This window comes from Rhineura floridana, chromosome 2, assembly GCF_030035675.1.
Source record: "Rhineura floridana isolate rRhiFlo1 chromosome 2, rRhiFlo1.hap2, whole genome shotgun sequence".
In the NCBI taxonomy this organism is placed as follows: domain Eukaryota; kingdom Metazoa; phylum Chordata; class Lepidosauria; order Squamata; family Rhineuridae; genus Rhineura; species Rhineura floridana.
In genome coordinates, this window is record NC_084481.1 from 137,048,267 (window position 1) to 137,069,255 (window position 20,989).

At 38.0% G+C, this 20,989-nt stretch overlaps 1 protein-coding gene across 10 annotated transcripts in view; it reads right to left on the reverse strand.

The window, feature by feature from the left end:
• The window catches only part of ANO5 (anoctamin 5), a 115,245-nt gene that overhangs the window by 61,372 nt on the left and 32,884 nt on the right, over positions 1–20,989 (reverse strand). For 6 of the 10 annotated variants that reach the window (XM_061610627.1, XM_061610623.1, XM_061610622.1 and 3 more), the window contains exons 3-5: positions 19,294–19,341; positions 14,296–14,340; positions 10,944–11,057 (exon numbers count right to left, since the gene is read on the reverse strand). In XM_061610627.1, the coding sequence (XP_061466611.1) occupies positions 10,944–11,057; positions 14,296–14,340; positions 19,294–19,341 (207 nt within the window). The remainder of the gene's footprint in view (positions 1–10,943; positions 11,058–14,295; positions 14,341–19,293; positions 19,342–20,989) is intronic. The other 4 variants (XM_061610624.1, XM_061610626.1, XM_061610625.1 and 1 more) reach the window with 4 other exon arrangements.

The following is a 20,989-nucleotide window of genomic DNA, read 5'->3' on the forward strand; positions in this document are numbered from 1 at the left end:
TGACTTCGGTGTTCAGTTATACATCTTTGCATTTGAGGACCTTTTCTAGTTCTCTCATAGCGTCCCTCCCCAGTCCTAGCCTTCTTCTGATTTCTTGACTATTGTCTCCATTTTGGTTAATGACTGTGCTGAGGTATTGATAATCCTTGACAAGTTCAATGTCCTCATTGTCAACTTTAAAGCTACATAAATCTTCTATTGTTGTTACATTAGTCTTCTTGACGTTCAGCTGTAGTCCTTTATTTATTTAGCACCTATTTAAAAACACCTGCACAGTTTACTTAACAGACACAGACTTCCTCTTTTGTTTGTATGTAGATCCATCACAAGTTCAGCAACAGGATAACGGCTGAAAGCAGACTTCAGTTCCCCATGGCACAATTTTATGAAGACAATTTGAAAAATAGACCCCAACATTCAGTGGTTAAAGTTGATGATTCTGATTAAAGTTTAATATAATGGATAGATAATATCTGTTACTTATTAAAAAAAAGGTATGTTACCAATGTAAACATAAGTTCACTTTCAGATAACAGTGCTATTTGTTATCAGTTATCAGTAAACAGATAATATTTTTATAGCATATGCATTGGTTCTCATTCAAGGCTTTCCTTTTGATATGACTGAAAGTTTCACACACCTTCTCCCTTTCACATCTCTCAGTCATTCTACATTTCAAAGGACATTTTGCATTTGTGATTATTGCCAGTCCACACTGGGAAGGAAAGGCACACACCACAGTGTCTTCTATTTGGGGCTGCTGCTTACTCCATTTTCGTTCTTTCAACATTAGACTAGCACCAGGAAGGTCCACTAGGTGGACATGTCATCAGTGAAAATGTTATGTGCAATTCCAAACATTTGCCCATTTCTTCTTTGTTGCTATATTTTGTGTTGACTTACCTGGACTAAATTAACACCAGAAATACAGAGTCTTGCACCTAGAAGCAACTGGTACTTTTAGCTTCCAACAGACAGCACAATAGATTAGATTACAAAATCTTTAAAACAGGGTAAGTATTCTGGAGGCGACTCTATCTGAACAGGGAAAGCTTTAACAAACACTAAGGGGGAAAATACAATCGGTCTTATTTCGGACATGAATTTCTTCCCATGCTATAATCAAAAATAGCATTACAAATGTAGTAGTTCAAGGCTTAGTACTAGCACTTAATATTTTATAGAATGTGCCTGACTCCAGGGAATCAGGAAAAAAGTTTATATATGTTACTGACCCAGAGAAGATAAAGACTAAACGTTTAAAGAATGGGCATTAAAAGAAAGGGAAGTTGAACTAGAAAAAAAGATAGGTTTGAGAAAATATTTTCTCTGTCACCTGGGAGTTGCCATTATATTAAGTTGTAATACAGGAGAAAAGTGAAGAGATTCAGTACAACCAACTAGCTCTGTTGAGAAGCCAGGTTCCACCCTCCATCAACTGTCATCTGATAGCAGTGATTACATCAAGCTGAGATGTAATGGCACCCCTTCTTCAGCAACGTTTCCACCCCAACTGGTCATTAGAAGAATTGATAATTAACAACTCGTACGTGGTTTTGTTCATTTCCTCCTCTCTCCTAATCCATTTTTCCTTTTGTGTCATGTCTTTTTAGATTGTACGCCAGAAGTCAGAGACTGTCTTTTCTGAGAGATTTTATAAACCACCCTGGACACCTTTATTGTTTATTTATATGTTTAAATAATGTTTATTCTGCTTTTCAGCCAAAACAAGATTTAAACAAGCAAATACATAAGTCATCAAATCAGCAGGATTTCAGACCCTCTTCACTTGCTCACTAGGGCCAAACTACATGTTACAGTAAATGTGTGATCACATGTATCATGCATCTTAAAAAACAAAAACAAAAACAAAAGGGTGTATTGTTTAATAGTGTGTAACAGCAGCAGGAGCATGGAAAGGAAAGTTAACCCAGTTACCCTGTGCTGGGATCCAAACACACTCCTTCAAACTATTTGCTGCAGGAGGAAAGCTGCTAACAGTGCCCATCACAGCTTTTCTGCCAGAGTCTGAACTATTGCCTTAATATCCCATGCAAGTAAAGTAATGCTCAAGATTCTACAACAAAGGTCTTACCATATATGGAACGAGAAATGCCAGACATCCAGGCTGGATTTAGAAAGGGAAGAGGCACCAGAGATCATATCGCAAACATACATTGGATAATGGAACGGACCAAGGAATTTCAGAAGAAAATCATCCTGTGCTATATAGTTTACAGCAAAGCCTTTGACTGTGTAGATCAATAAAAACTATGGAATGCTTTAAAAGAAATGGGGGTGCCACAGCATCTGATTGTCCTGTTGCGCAACCTATACTCTGGACAAGAGGCTACTGTAAGGACAGAATATGGAGAAACTGATTGGCTCCCCATCGAAAAGGGTGTGAGACAGGGGTGTATTTTATCACCCTATTTGTTTAATCTGTACACAGAACATATCATACAAAATGCGGGATTGGACCAAGAGGAAGGAGGTGTGAAAACTGGAGGGAGAAATATCAATAATTTAAGATATGCAGATGACACCATACTATTAGCAGAAACCAGTAATGATTTGAAATGAATGCTGATGAAAGTTAAAGAGGAAAGCACAAAAGCAGCACTACAGCTGAATGTCAAGAAGACTAAAGTAATGATAACAGAAGATTGATGTAACTTTAAAGTTGACAATGAGGACACTGAACTTGAGGATTATCAATACCTTGGCACAGACATTAACCAAAATAGAGACAATAGTCAAGAAATCAGAAGGCGGCTTGGACTGGGGAGGGCAGCTATGAGAGAACTAGAAAAGGTCCTCAAATGCAAAGATGTATCACTGAACACCAAAGTCAGGATCATTCAGACCATGGTATTCCCAATCTCTATGTATGGATGTGAAAGTTGGACAGTTAAAAAGGCGGATAAGAGAAAAATCAACTCATTTGAAATGTGGTGCTGAAGGAGAGCTTTGCACATACCATGGACTGCAAAAAAGACAAATAATTGGGTGTTAGAACAAATTAAACCAGAACTGTCACTAGAGGCTAAAATGATGAAACTGAGGTTATCATACTTTGGACACATCATGAGAAGACAGAATTCACTAGAAAAGACAATAATGCTGGGGAAAACAGAAGGGACTAGAAAAAGAGGAAGGCCAAACAAGAGATGGATTGATTCCATAAAGGAAGCCACAGACCTGAACTTACAAGATCTGAACAGGGTGGTTCATGACAGATGCTCTTGGAGGTCACTGTTTCATAGGGTCGCCATAAATCGTAATCGACTTGAAGGCACATAACAGCAACAAAACTTCATTGGTACTGCAGCATTGGAAGAAAGGGTTAACTCATTCTCTCTCTCTGTGCTGTGGTCCCAATACCCAACCCCCATGGCTTCCTATTTAAAACAAAACATACATTAAGTGTGATCATACTTTTATGTTATCATTACAGCTCGAAACCAGTTTACTTGAAAGACTGCCTCATCCCATATTTGCTCGCTTAACCATTTTGATCTGCAGAATCGGCATTTTGACAAGAACCAGATGTTTGTTCTGCAGTTGTGAAGAACTGATTCTTCAGTATGGCTGTACCTACATGCTGAAACTACCTACCCATTATTATTAGGAAGGTGCCTCCCTTGTACTGTTTTTATTTAGGCAAGCCTATTCAGATGCATAATTTTGATATTTTATTATGCATATTTTTTTTAAAAATGCTGCTTTTAGTGATATTTTGAAAATTGTTATGTTGACTTGTTTTTAACATTTGATCTATATTTTAATGAATTTTTTTATTGTTTTACATAAAATATTTATAGGTTTTTGATGATTGAGTAGTATATAAATCTTGTTAAATAAATAAAATATAAAAATAGTTTGGCCTTAGTTGAGACCAGGAGTATCTTTCCTATTACTGAATGTCGTGCGATGCCCGGAAACCACCATAAAAGCGGAACAAGCGCAGAATGAGTGGGGCTTTAGTCTAATTGCATCTAATTGAGACCGCTGTATTAGTGAATCGCTGTAAAGCGAAGCCCTACTGTATGTTAATATTCTGTTGAAAATAGAAGAGTGACTTTTTTTTTTAGTTGGAGCTCCTTTGTATCAACAAGTAAGTGTTCTATTAACATATGTCTGCAAAACAAAGCAAGCACAGACTTCCAAAATATGCAGTTCTCAGATGTTTTCCCAAGTATGCTTCTATTCTTAGCCCACAGAACATTGCCAAGTCACTCTGCTGTAGAGAGAGGAATGCATGAGGCTTTGTAGCAATTACTGTACAATATTACGCATATGCAGATTTTGTCAATCCTTATTAACGAAGTATCAAGCCAAAATCCGTAAGGCAGAAAAATAAAACCAGCCCTGAAATTAATCCATGGTTACAGTTCACTGCTTAGTCATAAGGCTTAAACGGGAGGTGATGCTAAGTTAACCCTTATAACTGTCTGACAAACACCTTCAGTTTTCCCAATGACATATAATTGGACTGAAGAGAATCTCAACGTAGGCAGAAGGACAGCTGGTGCCCGCACATCTGGAATAATCTAATAACTCTGTTCGCATTAGTCAGCCTTCTGGCCCATTTCCATAGACTATCCCTCAAAAATACTCCAAATGATCTTCAGAATGGAAGCTAAAAAATACAAAAAAGCATGATTCAGCTGCACAAGAAAATCTCTCACTACAGTTCCATGGTTTTGGCTTTTTAAACCGACAAGAAGCCAAGTTGGAGTTGACACAAACTGGGACAGGAAACCAGTATCACCATAATATTTCCTTTGGGGACCAGCCTGCTTGAAGTGATGGAACTAGATGCTGCACTAAATTCTGTGTTCTCCATGAAAGAAGGCTTCATACAGGTCTGAACAACAAAGAACAGAACAAACAGCTCCCAAAGGGAAAGGACGATAGTGAAACTCAAGCAGTGTTGCAAAACGTTCAGTCTTGCTGTCTGAATGCAACTGAAAGATTTAACTATGTATCTACAAACTCTCTTGGGTGCAAGGGCCTTGTAACAAACAGTTTCTACCAGAGATGACAGCACAGTGCAACCTCTTTTCTAATGGTTACAATACAGAATATTTTACCCCTGCAGTCAATATATTTTTATTAATTGGGTAATACTGAGCAGTAAATGTTCTAATTAGCATTACTTAAGAATAACATGCCCATGTATATTCCCAATTTTTTCTTTGCATTCTAAGAGTCACAGGACTATTGAGAAGCAAAATTAATTCTGCATATGAAGTGGTTAAGAAAACTCTCAGCCACCCTTAAAAGGAAGAATAATTACCATCAGAATGCTCAGGGACACAGAAGTCTGCCTGGCACCTTCATTATACAACTTCTGTCTATACTGAAGATGCACCTCTTCAGTCTGGCCTTTGACACTCAAGATAAATATTTTGGGGACCCTTCCTAGCTGTGAGTGTAATTTGTTTTAAATGGCTTTTAATTTTGCATTTTATATTGTTGTGACCCACCCTAAGGCCTTTTAGTGAAGGGCGGGTAATGAATGTAATAACAACGATGTGACAGCATTCAATGGAATTATTGTTCTATCACTCTTCAATGCTCTAGGTAAGGCCATCCACAGTACCCATAGATGAATCCTCACACTACTCTGCTGACATAGAACAAGCCAAATAGATGAATATAAACAAGCAAAGACAGCCTATCAAAACAAAAACTTTCTACTGGTATCTATTATGAGGTAACAGGAGTCCCCATAAGTAAACTCTAGGAAACCACCAAATTATTCAGTAAGTTAATCAATGGAACGTGCAAGTGTTCCAGTTACCTCCTCTGATCCTGGAGACTTATATGCTGTGCAACAGCTATTACCCATATAAGGGGATTCTTCTGGAAGGAAGGTTGGATATAAATTTAATTAAACAACAACTTGATTTTACATAAGCTAGGGTCATATCCAACATTAGTTAGAGTACACCCACTGAAATTAATGGACTTAACTTGGGTGCATTAATTTCAATGTGTCTGCTCTGAATAGAACTTAGCTGGATACAGAATGGTAGCTGGGATCTCTGATAATACTCCTGGTGTCCCAAGAAAATCACACAGGATTACACCACCAGATATCAATCCTTGCCATACAACCAGTTTAGTTTACACTTCCCTCTACTAACGGACAAGTGATTGATTAGCAACAAAGCTGTCTCTGCAGTGCAGGGGTAGCCAACTTGGTGTCCTCTAGCCTCCCATCAGCCTCAGCTTGCATAGCTAATGATTGGGAATGATGGGTGTTGTAGTCCAGACATCTGAAGAGCACCATGTTGGCTACCCTTGCTGTAGTGCATAGTATTTGCAATGATATGGCATCAGGATGCAGGACAAAGTTCCCATCCCATCTTAGAAGATAAGATTATTTCTATGGTATTATCTTTATACCCTTGTGGATAAGGAAATCCAAATTGCTTACAATCTAATTCTCAAGACTCATACCCGACCAGTACAAGTCCTACTGCACTTAAAGTCACTTGCAGTAAACAAAAAGCATTTGCTGAAATGTTGATGTTTGTGATTAACCAGGAAAGTTAAATAATTTACTGGAGTTCAGAAAATATACAGTAGTTTATATATGATTTATACCAATGCTGTTTTGAAAACAAGCCACACTAGGATGGAGGTGTAACTCCTCACCCTCCACAGATTTTCAGGCCTCCCTGAGTTTGAGTCTGCTCACAAAACAGTCTGTAGTACAGCATATGTTCCTTTCCTATAATGAGCCTTTTCTACCAATGAGGAAATGGGGTGGGAAGAGGAGGAGAGGGAGGGAGGGGGGAGGGAGGGAGGGGAGAGAGAAGCCTGTAATTCACAGTTCAACTATGAAGGCCCAGCTGGCTGATTTATACAACAATCCTAACCATAGAAAGCTGGCATAACTTGCACTTGTGTAAGTTATCCCTGTTCCAAACTCTATTCAGGAGCCTCTGGGAGGGGCCACTACCAGCTGAGTCGGCAGGTGAGTATGGGCCCTAAGTCACATGACTAGAGTTGCCAGGTCCATGGCCTGAGACTGATCCTGTATCTTTAGGAGAAGAGAAGGTCAGCCAAGTGCAGGTGTTCTTGCAACGTTGTAATGGCCTGGCCACCAAGAGGTCTTCTGTATCTTTAAAAGTTGTGGAGGGAGGAGGGAGAATTCCACTTTGTGCTTTTTCTCATTACAGAGTTGCAAGAACACCTGCACTTGGCTGACCTTCTCTTCTCCTAAAGATACAGGATCAGTCTCAGGCCAAGAACCTGGCAACCCTACACATGACTGAGCTGAATGGCGTTTGGAATAGGTTTAAGTCTCTCCTTGCCTTGCCCCACTTTTGGAGTGGATTTAAGACAGTGTAAATTGGACCATTGGTCTCACCTGAAGGGTGATTTTCACAGGAAGCATGCCATCACGTGGGTAATTGCGCCATCTAGAGTCCAAAGGCAAGAATGTACTAAAGTCAAGATCTAGGGCAACCATGCCCCTCCCACTCCAATTCACTCGTGACGAGTCCAAAGTGGGATATCTGAAAGAATATAATGGCCAACCGGCCTACCCGCAAGGAAAATACAAGAACAACAAGTACATTCCTAACATAACAAAGGATCTTGACCTAATGCAGCCTTTCCCAACCAGTGTGCCTCCAGATGTTGTTTGACCACAACTCCCATCAGCCTCAGCCAGCATTGCCAATGGTCAGGAAGATGGGAGATGTGGTCCAACAACATCTGCAGGCACACTGGTTGGGAAAGGCTGCCCTAATGTATAAAAGACACGGAATAGTAATCTGTTAAATAATGTTAAAAAACACCCCAAATCCTCCAACAGGGAGGGCCATGATGGCATGCTACCTGTGAAAATCACCCTTCAGGTGAGACCAATGGTCCATTTTCCCCAGGTAGCATGCCATCACGTGGGATGTACCAAAGCAGCCCTTATAGGGAGGGACCACCCACTAATTAGTCATGAGAAATAACCTGTTGCAGAACATGCCTCCCAAAAGAGGCATCAGCAGAAGCGTAGCGGTCTATCTTATTTATTTAATTTATTTAAAATATTTCTAGCCCGCTCTATTTTTTTCCCAGAAACTCAGAGCGGCGAACAACCTAAAACCAGTACATAAAAAAGAATAAAACAATAAGATACCAAATCTACATAGATCAAATACAGTTAAAAAATACAATAATTATATAGCCGTTACCATGATTTATTAAAATTCCTATTCTACGTATAGTTAAACGCAACCCGAAAAAGGAACGTCTTCACCTGACGGTAGAATCTTGGGTTTGGGTTTGCTGTTAGTGTGACTGAGGGAAGTATATGTGCATGTGAATGACAGTGGAAGACTTAAGAGGACAAACCAGTCAGGAAGCCCAACAAAAACATTATTGTCTCTCTCCAACAAGAACACAACAGAAACAAGATTTTTTTTACTCCACCCAGATACAATTAGGTCTTGTGCAGGGGTCACCAACCTTTTTGGATGGGGGCACATTTCAAATTTTGAGAGTGGTGGGTGCACCAGTCACAAAATAGCTGCCAAAGGTGCATATCACAAAATGGCTGCCATGGTGCAGGGTATGGCATAACACAAAATTAGAGAGTACACATGGTGAAGCTTTCCCCATAATTATATTTTCATTGTAGAAAAGGCTTGACCAGATTAATTTCTGCCTGCCCTACAGCTGCATAAGAACTCAATTTTTCCCAGTACCACCTAAACCAAAGCCTAGGCTGCCATCCTGTAACCTGGAAGTAAGCCCCATTAAACACAAAGAGACTTACTTCTCTTTATTATATGGTAGTGTAAGTTACCATTATATGGTAGTGTAAGTTAACTGTACAGTAAATTCTCCGTAAGTCCCTGATCTTTAGCTCTTTCAAAGCAGGAGATATGCCTAAGCCTCTTTGCAAAGTTTTCACATTTGCCTTTTGCGGGGAGGGGGATTCTTTAATATTCACCCACGTTTATTGTGTAGTAGCATTTGCAGGAAATAACCTAGGCACTACCTATTTATTTATTTAAAATATTTCTATCCTGCCCTTCTACCTTGTAATGGGGCACTCAGGGTGGCTTACAAAAATGAAATCAAACACGTACATAATAAAATTGTAAACAATAAAATCACAAAACATTAAAATAAATTAAAATACATAAAATACAATTAAAATATATAGGGAGCGGTACTCAAGGGGACTACAAGGGTAAAATTTAACGTAGAAGGACCACCACAGAAAAGATGCATCCTGGTTGCTAAGAAAAGGGCAAACTATGGAGATTCCAAGGATTGGGGATAGAGACAGAAGCAGGAAAAGTGTGCGAAGAGAGAAGGGGAAAGAGCATCTCTTTAGGACCCCAGGAGTCCCTGTGGCCTGGTGTCTGAACAACTCACTTATCGATCAATACTTATTCCAATATAGCACAAGCGTATATTCATACACATACATAGAAAAGTCTTTACATTGTCACTGAAGTTATTTACCCAGTGAAATCTAAGTGACTCTCCTTCTCCCTCTTTGATAAATTAGTTACACTAATGTAGAGTCAATGTTCTTGTAGATTTCAGTTTCTTAGATTGGGTTCAACAGAATTTCAAGTGTTAACACAATGGGCACGTCAGACTTATATAGTTTCACACCTCTTCTTCATGTAGCTTCCTCAAGAAATTCTGGAAGCTGTATTTTGGTAATGTGCCAATAATTCTCAGTTGAGCATCCCTAGCATTGAGGGAAGCAGAGAGATTACAGTAAGTGTTTTTTTTTTAGTAGGATAGTTTGTTTTTACTACTGAAAATGCCAAAATCAAAACTATATACTAGCATCACAAGGTTAAAGAACCCAATTTATGCCTGTAAAGTAGTCCTTAAAATTGGTGACAAATTTCTGTCCACTCAGTAGTATGTTGTGCTTCTTCCTAATAGAGAGCCAGTAATACGCTCATAGAAAGGTTGTCAGAATTTGAATAATATATCAGAAACTAGAAATAGCTGTTGTAAACAATTTAAGTTACATCTTAGAAGTTTATACGGGTAGGCTTAAATTCATTATCCAAAATAAAGAGGAGCTGCAAACAAATACCATCTTAATTTGAGGCATTCACTCTGCCTATTGTTGCTTCACTGTCTCTATTTAAAGGGCGATACACACTATTTTTAATGAAATCTCCAACTTTACAAAATAGTGCTAAGGTCTGCAATCAAAAGGGTGCTATTATCAGCAGAAAAAAGAAGCTGCTGATTTCCCTCCTTTCTGATAGGATACCACACTATTGCTGCAGCTCGTCTGGCATCAATGAAACATATATTTAATTGAAAAGTTATATTATTCAGCAGAATTAACATGTACAGTGAAGAATGCAAGATTTAGAACGGTATCCTGACATTTTTGCAGAAGCAGATACCAAGTTAGAACAAAAATTCAGACTGAAGTACATTATGCCTCAGTATTATTATTACAGTAGGGCCCCACTCAAATGGCAGGTTACATTCCAGGCCCCCACCAAAAAGTGAAAACCGCCGGAAAGTGGGGCCGTACCGTATTCCAGCCGCCGTGCTCCAGCTGACAGCGATCAGCTGAAGCGCGTGATCAGCTGTAGTGCGTGGAGCTCCAGCCGCTGCTCTACAGCTGATTGCTGTCAGCTGGAGCTCCCCGTGCTACAGCTGATTGCCCTGCTAGCGCCACCATATTAGCGGAATGCCAAAAAGTGGAGCCCTACTGTATTAATTTTATAACCTACCATTCATCCAAAGGTCCCAGGTGGGTTACAACAATTTTAAAATACAGCAATTAAAACAATTAAAAACAACCTACAATCGCAAATTAGTGTAGTATATTGCTTGGAGTTGGTGTTTTCCGGTGATACAAGAGACAAAAACAAAGTATCTGGATGTTTCCTAAATCGCTCATTCAAAAGATGTCATAAAAAAAACCTTACCACTTTTCTTTCCCCTTCTATTTTTGCATCATCCACATAAGCAAGTACAAAGTCTATTCGCCGGACACCATCTCTGAAGAAAACAGAGTCCTTGCTTTGATGTCGTTTGTCAATCTACAGAGAATATAATGTACATCATTAACATCAATGACTGCTCATAAACATAGCAGAAAAGCACACATCTTAGGGTTTGTTTCAAGCATTCAGTCTCCTATTTCCAGAAGAGGTAAGAGATTTATGAAATAACTGGGAAGAAATGTCCTATAATTCATGGATGTGTTTTTATTATACTATATTTTTGTATATATTCCCTTCCCATTAACTTCCTCCCATCTGCCCTCTCCTATTGATCATTAATATCCAGCCAGTCATTCATACTACTAACCCCCCTCCACACATGAGCAACGTCACACACACTCATGGACACACACACTTACTTTGTTGTATGAGATTCATTAAAGAGTAGCAACGAAGCGCATTACATGTAAATGTTATACATCTGCCATACATCAGAACATGTTATGCACAACATTAATTAGTATAACAATGACAAAAGACAATTATATTTAAATACTTTTTAGCTTTTGCCTAAATGCCTGCTTTTAGAAGCAACTGTAAACACTGCAAAACCAAGTATTTTAGTCCCAGTGTAATTTTGGACTGTAAAATGATAACATTCTGCTGCAAAAATGACACTCTTGTAATATGTGAAAGCAGGAAGCACAGCAGTGGCTCCAAAAGTAAAAAACAAACAAAAAACAGCTGCTTTAAAAAAATTATATTGAGGTTTAGGAAAGCAACAGATGCCCAACAATGAAAGCTAACGGACTACAGATATGCAGCAGTGAATGTGGGAACAAATTTGGTAAGTAAGTATTGCTATACTTGTTTCCAGAACCTCTCCATAAATCTGGGAATGCTGCCTTTTCCAGCTGTTTTTAATTATATTCTACACATTTAAAATATTACTAACAATCGTATACTTGTAGAGTTAAGTGAGTTATTTTCCAGTTTGCTTCATTTATTGTTGTTGTTGTTGTTATATTACCTGCCCTTCATCATAAGGCCCCTCGGCAGGTCTCAACAATTTAAAATACGACATTAAAAGCAGTTTAAAACAAATTACAATCTCGAGTATAGGATGGATGCTAAAAATATACATCTCAAGTGTAAAAGGTCATTGTAAAGAGGTGCGTCTTCTGCTTAAAACAGGAACTATACAATGATGGCACCAGACACACCTCGGTGGGGAGGGAATTCCACACCTTAAGGGCACCTCAGAGAATGCCCTTTCCTGGGCCACCACTACTCCAAGCCTCTGAGGACAGTGGAAATATCAAAAGGGCCCCCCTCTGCTGATCTTAACTTCCAGCAGAGTCTATAGGGAAGGAGACATTCTTTCAGATATTAGGGACCTAAATCATTAACTGGTTTGGTCACTCTATTCAAGAAATGTCAGGGTTTGCCCAAGAATTCTCCAAGAAAACTTGAAAAGACCAAGTCCTGGGCTCCTACTGGGAGGAAGGGCAGGATATAAATTTAATTAACAAGAACTCCTCCTCCTCCTTCCTGTTAGGCTCTACTGCTGCTGCTGCTGCTGCTGCTCCTCCCTGTTAGGACTCTACTATTGTCAGCCCTCCACTACTGCCTTTTCCAAACTTACTATACAAGGGAATAGTGAAAGAAAACTAGTGGCAAGAAATTAACTATAGTTCCTAGGCAACAGTGGATGCCTTACGCTGGAGGCTTCCGCTACTGCGGTGCCATCCCAACACAAGAGTAAATTGGGGAAATATATGGCATCAAGCCAAGCCCCTTATTAGTTGGGCTAAACTTTAGTAGAAGCTTGGTTCAAAATGGCCTGGTAAGGGAGGACTCCCCAGGTAAGCAAAACCCTTTTTATTTAAACAGACATTGAACTAATGAGCTGGTTTGTTCTTCTCTGTTGTTGCTCTGTGTTTTAATCAGTATTTTTAATTTAATTATCTTTTTAAATTACTTCTCTTTGATTTTTATCAGACTTTATTGTGTCCACACCATGTGAACATGGTGTGAACTGGCTATTTTCTATTGTGAATTTTACTGTTAGCTGCTTTGGACATAAATGTTTTGTGTCCAAAGTATGATAACCTCAGTTTCATCATTTTAGCTTCCAGTGATAGTTCTGGTTTAATTTGTTCTAACACCCAATTATTTGTCTTTTTCGCAGTCCATGGTATGTGCAAAGCTCTCCTTCAGCACCACATTTCAAATGAGTTGATTTTTCTCTTATCCGCTTTTTTCACTGTCCAACTTTCACATCCATACATAGAGATCGGGAATACCATGGTCTGAATTATCACAAAAAAACTGGGTTTTCCTTTCTGAAGTCTCTTAGATTTCACACTGTCAATATTAGTAGCAACCATATATAGCAATTTGTTATAGTGCCAAGTGCTTTACAGTCCCAATTTTATTCATCCTCACAATTCTGCAAGGTAGTTCATCAATTCTATTCTACTATAATGCTTGCATTATGAAAGAGAGAGCCAGCTGATGCCATAGTGTATTGTTTTGGGGAGGCAGTGGTTTATATGGCATTTGTGGGTGCTGGTCAATTATGCCTCTTATATAATTTTGCCATTAATAAATGATGCCATGTTTTATTTTTATTTAATTGTTGTACTGGTTTTTAATTGTGTGTGTGTGTTTACCCATTTTATTTCATTGTATTATCTTCCTGAGCACTTGATTTCTGTGTGGAAAGGAGACTCATAAAATGTGATAGCTGTTATGCAAACATTCAGTTAATGTATGATAGTTGGGTGCTTGAAGGGGACAAGGTACTGTCTGGTACAGCAGTTGCAAAAGATGTCTATACATGCTTAGTCTAAGCTACATTGAGGCAACTGGATTATTAATATATTTTCAATGACTAGAAGAATTCTCTAATAGCAATTTAGTACTCTGTCAAATCCACCCTAATACAAGTCTTCACTGCTGAAGAAATCTAACAGAAATTAAATTTCAAATAATGCCTGATATAATTTGGTAAAATTTGCAATTATGCAGACAGAGCCTGGATGTTGTAATCAAGCTTAACATAAAATTATTTAGGGTGTTTGTGGGTTTTATTGTTTTTGTTTAAAGAAATTGGCAAAACATCACTGCTCATTTCTGGTCTAAATTCTGTTGGTTGAATCTCTGGTCTGGTTTATATCATGCAAACTATACTAGAAGTATAAATAAAGAGAAGCTATGTATTTATTTCATTGCAGATTTTGTTCCCAATTAACCAGAGACATCACATAGTGAAGCTTGTTATCGCTGCAGCCATCCAAGCTATTAGCCATATCGTCTATCTATAGTTTACCCTGAGACGTTGCTTCAGGAACAGATTGTATCTCCTTCCAGTCTTCTGGAACAATCAATAGGGAGTTAGCATGTGACCACACTATAGAAAAAAACCCTAAGTCTACAATTGCATAAAGTCAGATACAGGAATTATTATTCTGGATTGGAAGGCTAAGACTGCAATTTTAAAATCTTCCAGAATAAAGAGCACTTAGTTCAGGGACAAGTTATGCTTATGCAGCATTTCACATCTGACATCTGATTCTTTCAAGATATTCTCTTTTGAGATCTACCCTTTCAGTCTCTATGACACATTCACATAAATAAAACGATGCTCTAACAGACATCCATGAACAGATACAATCTAAGCAATTTGGATTGAATTCCTATGATCACAATAGCTGAAAAACGTGCTGTTGCAATTAAGGAAACTGATGCCAGGAAGCCACAGCTGTACCTGCAGACATTGTTAAGTCATGCTAAAGAATCTGTGATGGAAGCTGGGAAAGCAACTTGAACATCTGAATTTGCCCATAGCCAAATATATGGCTAGTCTGTCCATATGACAAGTGAGGACAACTTTGAGAACTGTGCAGTGGGCACTGTAGGGTTCCTGTTATCAACGCTGGGGTATTTTAAGGAAAAAAGATACCGGGGGGGGGCTTTGAGGCAACTCCCCATATTTCTAGATTAGTGTTACAAAGCAAAACTGGGAGAATGGATATTCCCAGAATTTCACTAAGCTAAGAACAGATAGAAGCCTCACATTTTATTTCTGGCTTGACATTTTAACAGAATATGATTAAATCAGGTTTAGTGTCCTCCTTATATATACATTTGGAGTAAAATCCGAACCATCTGCACCCTAACAGCTAAGTAGGTTGTTGACAAGCTTTTAGCACTTCACTCCCTGAAAGGAGCTGGTTGATTACCTAACTCCAAAACAAATAGGTCAGCCACCAATAATATAACCAAGGAAAACAAATTTTGGCTATGGCCTCCCACCACTGAATTATGTTAACTAAGACTTTTTTTTAAAAAAAGACTCACTTATGAATGTATTGTCAGATGCATACTGTTAAAAAATATTTACTGCATATGTAATCAGCATACATACTGAATATGTAGCCATCTTACAAAATTGACCCATAAAAAGGACATGATATGTGGATAGCCAGTATGGTGTAGTGGTTAGAGTGTCAGACTGGGACCTGTGTGATCGGCGTTCAAATCCCCACTCAGTAATGAAACTCATTGGGTGACCTTGGGCTAGTCACTGTCTCTCAGGCTAACCCACCTCACCAGGTTGTTGTGAGGATAAAATTTGGAGAAGAGAGAACCATGTTTGTACATTAACTTGAGCTCCTTGGAGAAAAGGGGGAATATGAATGTAGTAATACGTAAAAGAAAATATGCCCTGCATTCTAAGACACCCAAATTCTCACGAAGGTCTGCTAACATCGTTCTGAAGTCTGGATGTGCAAGTTATCAAAATGACTAGGAACACCAAGGAAGCATATACGATCATAAAAAGCAGTAGAGTCACAGCTGTATTTTTCCAAATCTTCAAATTCACGACATGTTTGTTGTTTTGGAAGTAGGAAATAGTTATATTTTGACATGCCAGACTTAATTGTACAAAAATTGTAACACTTCTTAATGGAGACTATGCTAAAAGTAAGCTAATAATCTCTTATTAAAACCATTCAGAATAGTAAATGAAGTTATTAGATAAGAAAAAAACATAGGACTGTTTTATTTAAGCACATTAAAGAAATTAATGTAAAGACCTAAAGTTACAATCAGGATTGTGGATGTTCCATCATTTTAAACAAGTGGAGGATATGATACAAAATTCAAGTCTTGAGAATCTCAGCTTTCATCTTTTTTATGTTATGAATATTACAGCTCCTGTTAATCTGACTAAGGTACTAGTTTTTGAGCTAGCAAGATATAAAGTAGTCTATCCTCTAGCAGAAACAGAGCCAGGAAGCTTCCAGATCAGCTGTTTATTGACCATTCATCTTGACATGTTCATATGAAGGTTATACAATATTGCTAGGTAGTGGTTATGATGCCACACTTTCCTGCGCAGTTTTCCATTGCTTTTTTTACTGGACTTTTTGTGTTTAGAAAAGTGAAAGGATAATTGCAATATAAAGTGTGGAATAACAACCACATTTTGTATGAACAAACAAACAACCCATCTGGAAGCACACCTAGAGTCTTCAGATGGAAGCCAATCATCTGTTGTTCCTTAAGAACTCTCAGGAAATGGGATCAGGTCAGATACACGTGTGTCCAAGTAAGAATGGAATATAGGAATGCAGGAAGGTGACTTACCACCAAGTCAGAGCATTGATCAATCTAGTTCAGCATTTCTCTACACTTAATGGCAGCAGCTCTCCAGGATTTCAGACAGGAGTCTTTCCCAATCCTATCTGCAGATGCCAGGTACTGAACCTGGGACCCTCTGCATGCAAAGGATGAGTTATAGTTTCATAAGCCATCATGTTGGGTGCATCCACCACTCTACAAGCTTTAGAACAGGAAGCTACATAAGGCACCCTCTGTGAATATATTGGCAGTGATATTATCCTGAGGGAGTAAGTATGGATGTGCTGCTATTCACGACTTCAGTTTGCGCCAGCTGACAGAAAAGGGACTGAAGCATCACTACTGCCTACAAAGCATAACCTTCTCCCTGAGCTCTGATTACAGAGCAAAGGAGATGGCATAGTATGTTTCAACAATATAAAGTTGGTTGCCCCTCAGATTCAAAGAGGATGCCTGAATTTTTCTGATAACGTGTTGAGAAAACACACACAAACTTATTGTAAGAATGGTGTGCTTTCAGTTTGAATCCAGAGAAGATCTACGTTAAATGTTTCAAGAATTTGAGAAACACTGCTTTAGCGTAGTCTAGAAATTAAATACAGAGTGTAGATATGTATGCAGATAAAGGAGTTGTCAGCAGTTCTTAATAAGTTCTCTAGGACAAAGTTAAATAGCTGCAATTAACAAAATGACTGGTGGTGGGGATCTCTTACCAAGAACTAGTAGTATCAGGAGCAAATGGTAGTTTTAGTCCCTATCCCAACAATATCCCTCTGAACACCCATTTGTTTGTTCCTACTCACTCCTTTGGGGACAAATGAAGTGCTGCACTTATGGGATACCGTTGATTTTGGTCACAAGCTTCCCTGTTCCCTTAAGCAGTATCATCAGTTTTCACAGAGAGGGACCCTACAGTGGCAAAATGCCACCTAAACAGTCCTTGTAATACAGACATCCTCTTTCCTCATTCTACATTATAATGAACGGTATTTTGGTATTGTGAAATAGAAGTTGGTTCTACCTCCAATTCCTGGTAAAACTATACCTATATTATTGAAGAAAATGTAAGCGTGCTCCAAGGGAAAAATATTTGTGCCTTTTACCCCTGCAAACTACCTCAACTGAATTGTTATAGTATAGCCTTTATTAATATAAACCCTTTCATAATACCATTTAAAACAAAGCAGTATAATTGTAACTATTTTGCTACATGAATACAACCATACAAAGCATACTTCATAAAAGCATGCATATAACTGTTTCACATACAGATTCATGCTGATAGCGCAAAAATGAATTAAGTGCTATATTGACTTTATGGGCTTCCAGGATTTATAAAGATTTTACTGCAATTTGACCATAACAGCTTTTAAGCAAGTTCAAATAGGGAAAGTAGTTTCTGCTGAAAAATAACAATTCTGCTATTTCATCATAATTATGAACAGAGAAACACATAAAGAAACAGAAAGATCCATTACAACAGAAAAACATATTAGTAACACCAATAACCAACACAAGAAGTCAGCGGTCACCTCATGTAACATCATCCCTAAAGCTAAGGACATCTAGGTATACCTGGAAGACTGCCTCAGAACTCCATTCAAAGTTCCTTGGAGAAAAAGTGGGATACAAATTTAACTAGGTGAACTTTGGAACTGACTGAGGGCAATTACATGATAAGAATATCAACAGACACATTTTTTATCCTGCTTTCACTAATTGCATATTGTTACAGTAATGACTGAGAGTAAAATGAGATTCATTACACTTTCTTGGACTTAATTTTTCAAACTGATCTATTAGTTACTCCCCTAGCCCACCATTTAGGCTTGCTCCAGTACAAGATGAGGAATGTTCTATTGGCAGTTCATTTATTTAGCAGTGGCATGCAGACTTCCACTGACTGAAAATGAGCAAGGGGGTAGAAAATAAGCCAAAAGTCCTGTTAGAAACAGCAGTAAAGATCCAAACACATAACATGTATTCATTCCACAACAAACCCAACAAATAATTAAAAAAACTTTCCAGTTTTCAACATTACATGGACATATTATACAGATTTTTTACTCCATATTATATATGGAGTATATCTCTCCGTGATACAACTGTCCATTTTAATGCTAATGTGGAAAGATAGCTATCAGAATACAATAGGGAATTAAAATTTTGGACAAGCATTAATTTTTAGATGGACAGCGAATCCTTATTTAAAGAGTCATCAATTATTTTAAAGTGTTAGTCCGGACACAAGTATGTCCTGTGGTTCTGAAATCTTGATAGGGTAATTCAAAGGTTGAAATCCAGTGTCACCATCCCATTTGCAGAATGGCTTTTGATCCAGCAGAGGGATCTGCTAATGCAAGAGAAAAGGAGGTATTATTGCTGATTTCCCCTGCAGTCCCCCATATCACCTTCCATGCTATTCTGGAGAGTCCTCCAAACTTCTTGAACAGATTTTCAAAGGATGCAGCCAGCTACATCAGGAAGAAATCTCTTCCCTTCTCTTATGTTAGTGGATGCCTCCACTGCATCAAAAGCTATTCCTTGAATGGAACTACACTGGATATCACCCAAAGTATTTAAAGAAAACTGGAAATTTTTTTTGCTGCATTTTGGCATATAGTAAGAGACAATACCATTCATGCAGAGATGCATAACCACTGCCACTGTTGCCGCTTACCCCTTGAAGATCAGAGATGAGTAATGTAGTCTCAGTAGTACTTAGGCCCTGCCAGTGGCATCATGAGAAAGATATAATGTTGTTAGTGTTGATGCAAAAGCAGCAGGATGCTTTAAAAAAACACAGCAGCAACCATGAAGTTGGGTGTGTGTGTGTGTGCGTGCACAGAGACGTGCAGTGGTGTGCATGCATGTGTTTAAAGATGTGCTAATTTCCAGATTAATTCTCAAGAAAACAATAGATTAACAAAGTCACCTGTCATCTTTATTTCCTTGGACAAGTTAGGAAACTTAAATCACAGTAATTTATGTTTTACACAATTATTATCTGCATACTTGCAAACATTTAGGAATAAAGGCTGTTATCCAATAACCTTTTGTTTTTTTCTGCTGTAAAAATAGCAAAAGGCTAATCAACATGTATTTTGGATTTGGTAAAAATAGTTTAATAGTTTAAGTAATGGAGAAAGGAAGCTTTTTCTCATTTTTAGCATAATGTATTTTCTGTAGGTCACTGAAAGCATTCTGCAATTTCTGTAATTATCAGCTTTTTGAATACAATCAAGTTTGCTAGGCAAATAGAAACTCTGGTGTATACCTCAGGAAGAGAGTAAACTTGGTATAAAAAATGATCTAACATTTAATACACCAGCAAGCAAATGCTTAAGATGAGTTAACAGTGATGGCAGTGAAACATCACAAAACATGAATTTAAACTGGTAGCCCAGGGAGTGCACAGTGGTGCCACATAAAGAGATATGAAGACAAGTGTTTGATGTGTTGGCTCCCAATACAGATAGGGCATATGAAACAAGGTGTACAAATTCGTCTAGATTTATTTCATACGTGCATGAGTAACAACTACAATATTAGACAATGAAAGCCAGTGATCTTCATCAACAAGTTAAACCAGATTCAAGTTTGTCATTGAGCATGTAGCATAAACATTCAAAGAAGTGATCATCTTTATACTTAAATTAGCTAACAAGCTTCATTAAGGTAAAGATGTACAACAGAATCAATATGTTAGACAAGAATTGTTGAAGCAAAGAAAGTGAATATGGCATTATGTGAAAGTAAAGCAGAACTAATTTTGGGCTAACTTACGTCACAATAAATATTATTCAAAATGTATAGTCATAATATTTTTGTAATGGCTTATCAATAATTCATCTTGTATATTGTGCATTACAAGAATGCAACCTGCTGTCACAAAATCAGAATTAAAAATGCTGAAACTTTAACTGATGTTGCAAATGTCTTCCTTTTTTATTATTAAGTTACCATTTTTATCATAAATATATGTAGTCCCTATACATCCACTAAATTTACTTTTATTTTAAAACTTGAAACCAAGAAATATTTTTTAATACTGGATTTACTCACAGGTAAATATTCTGCTGATAAGCTAAAACCTGACGGTGCAAAAATTTGCCTTGAAAGCCCTAATTAATTTGTTTCTTGAATTTTCACTATATTGTTTTACTTGTATGTGTATTGACACATTAGATTCTGTAGTACTCTGACCAGAATCCAAACAATTCAAATATTTGATGACAACTGGTTCCCACTGGGCTCTGGATTTGTGTTTGAAACCCATACTTCAAACTGCTTTTAAAACTGAAAGGCGTTTCAGTACAGTTTGTGAAAGAGTGGTTCACAGGAGAAATGAGCACACAAGTCATTTGGAGTACCTT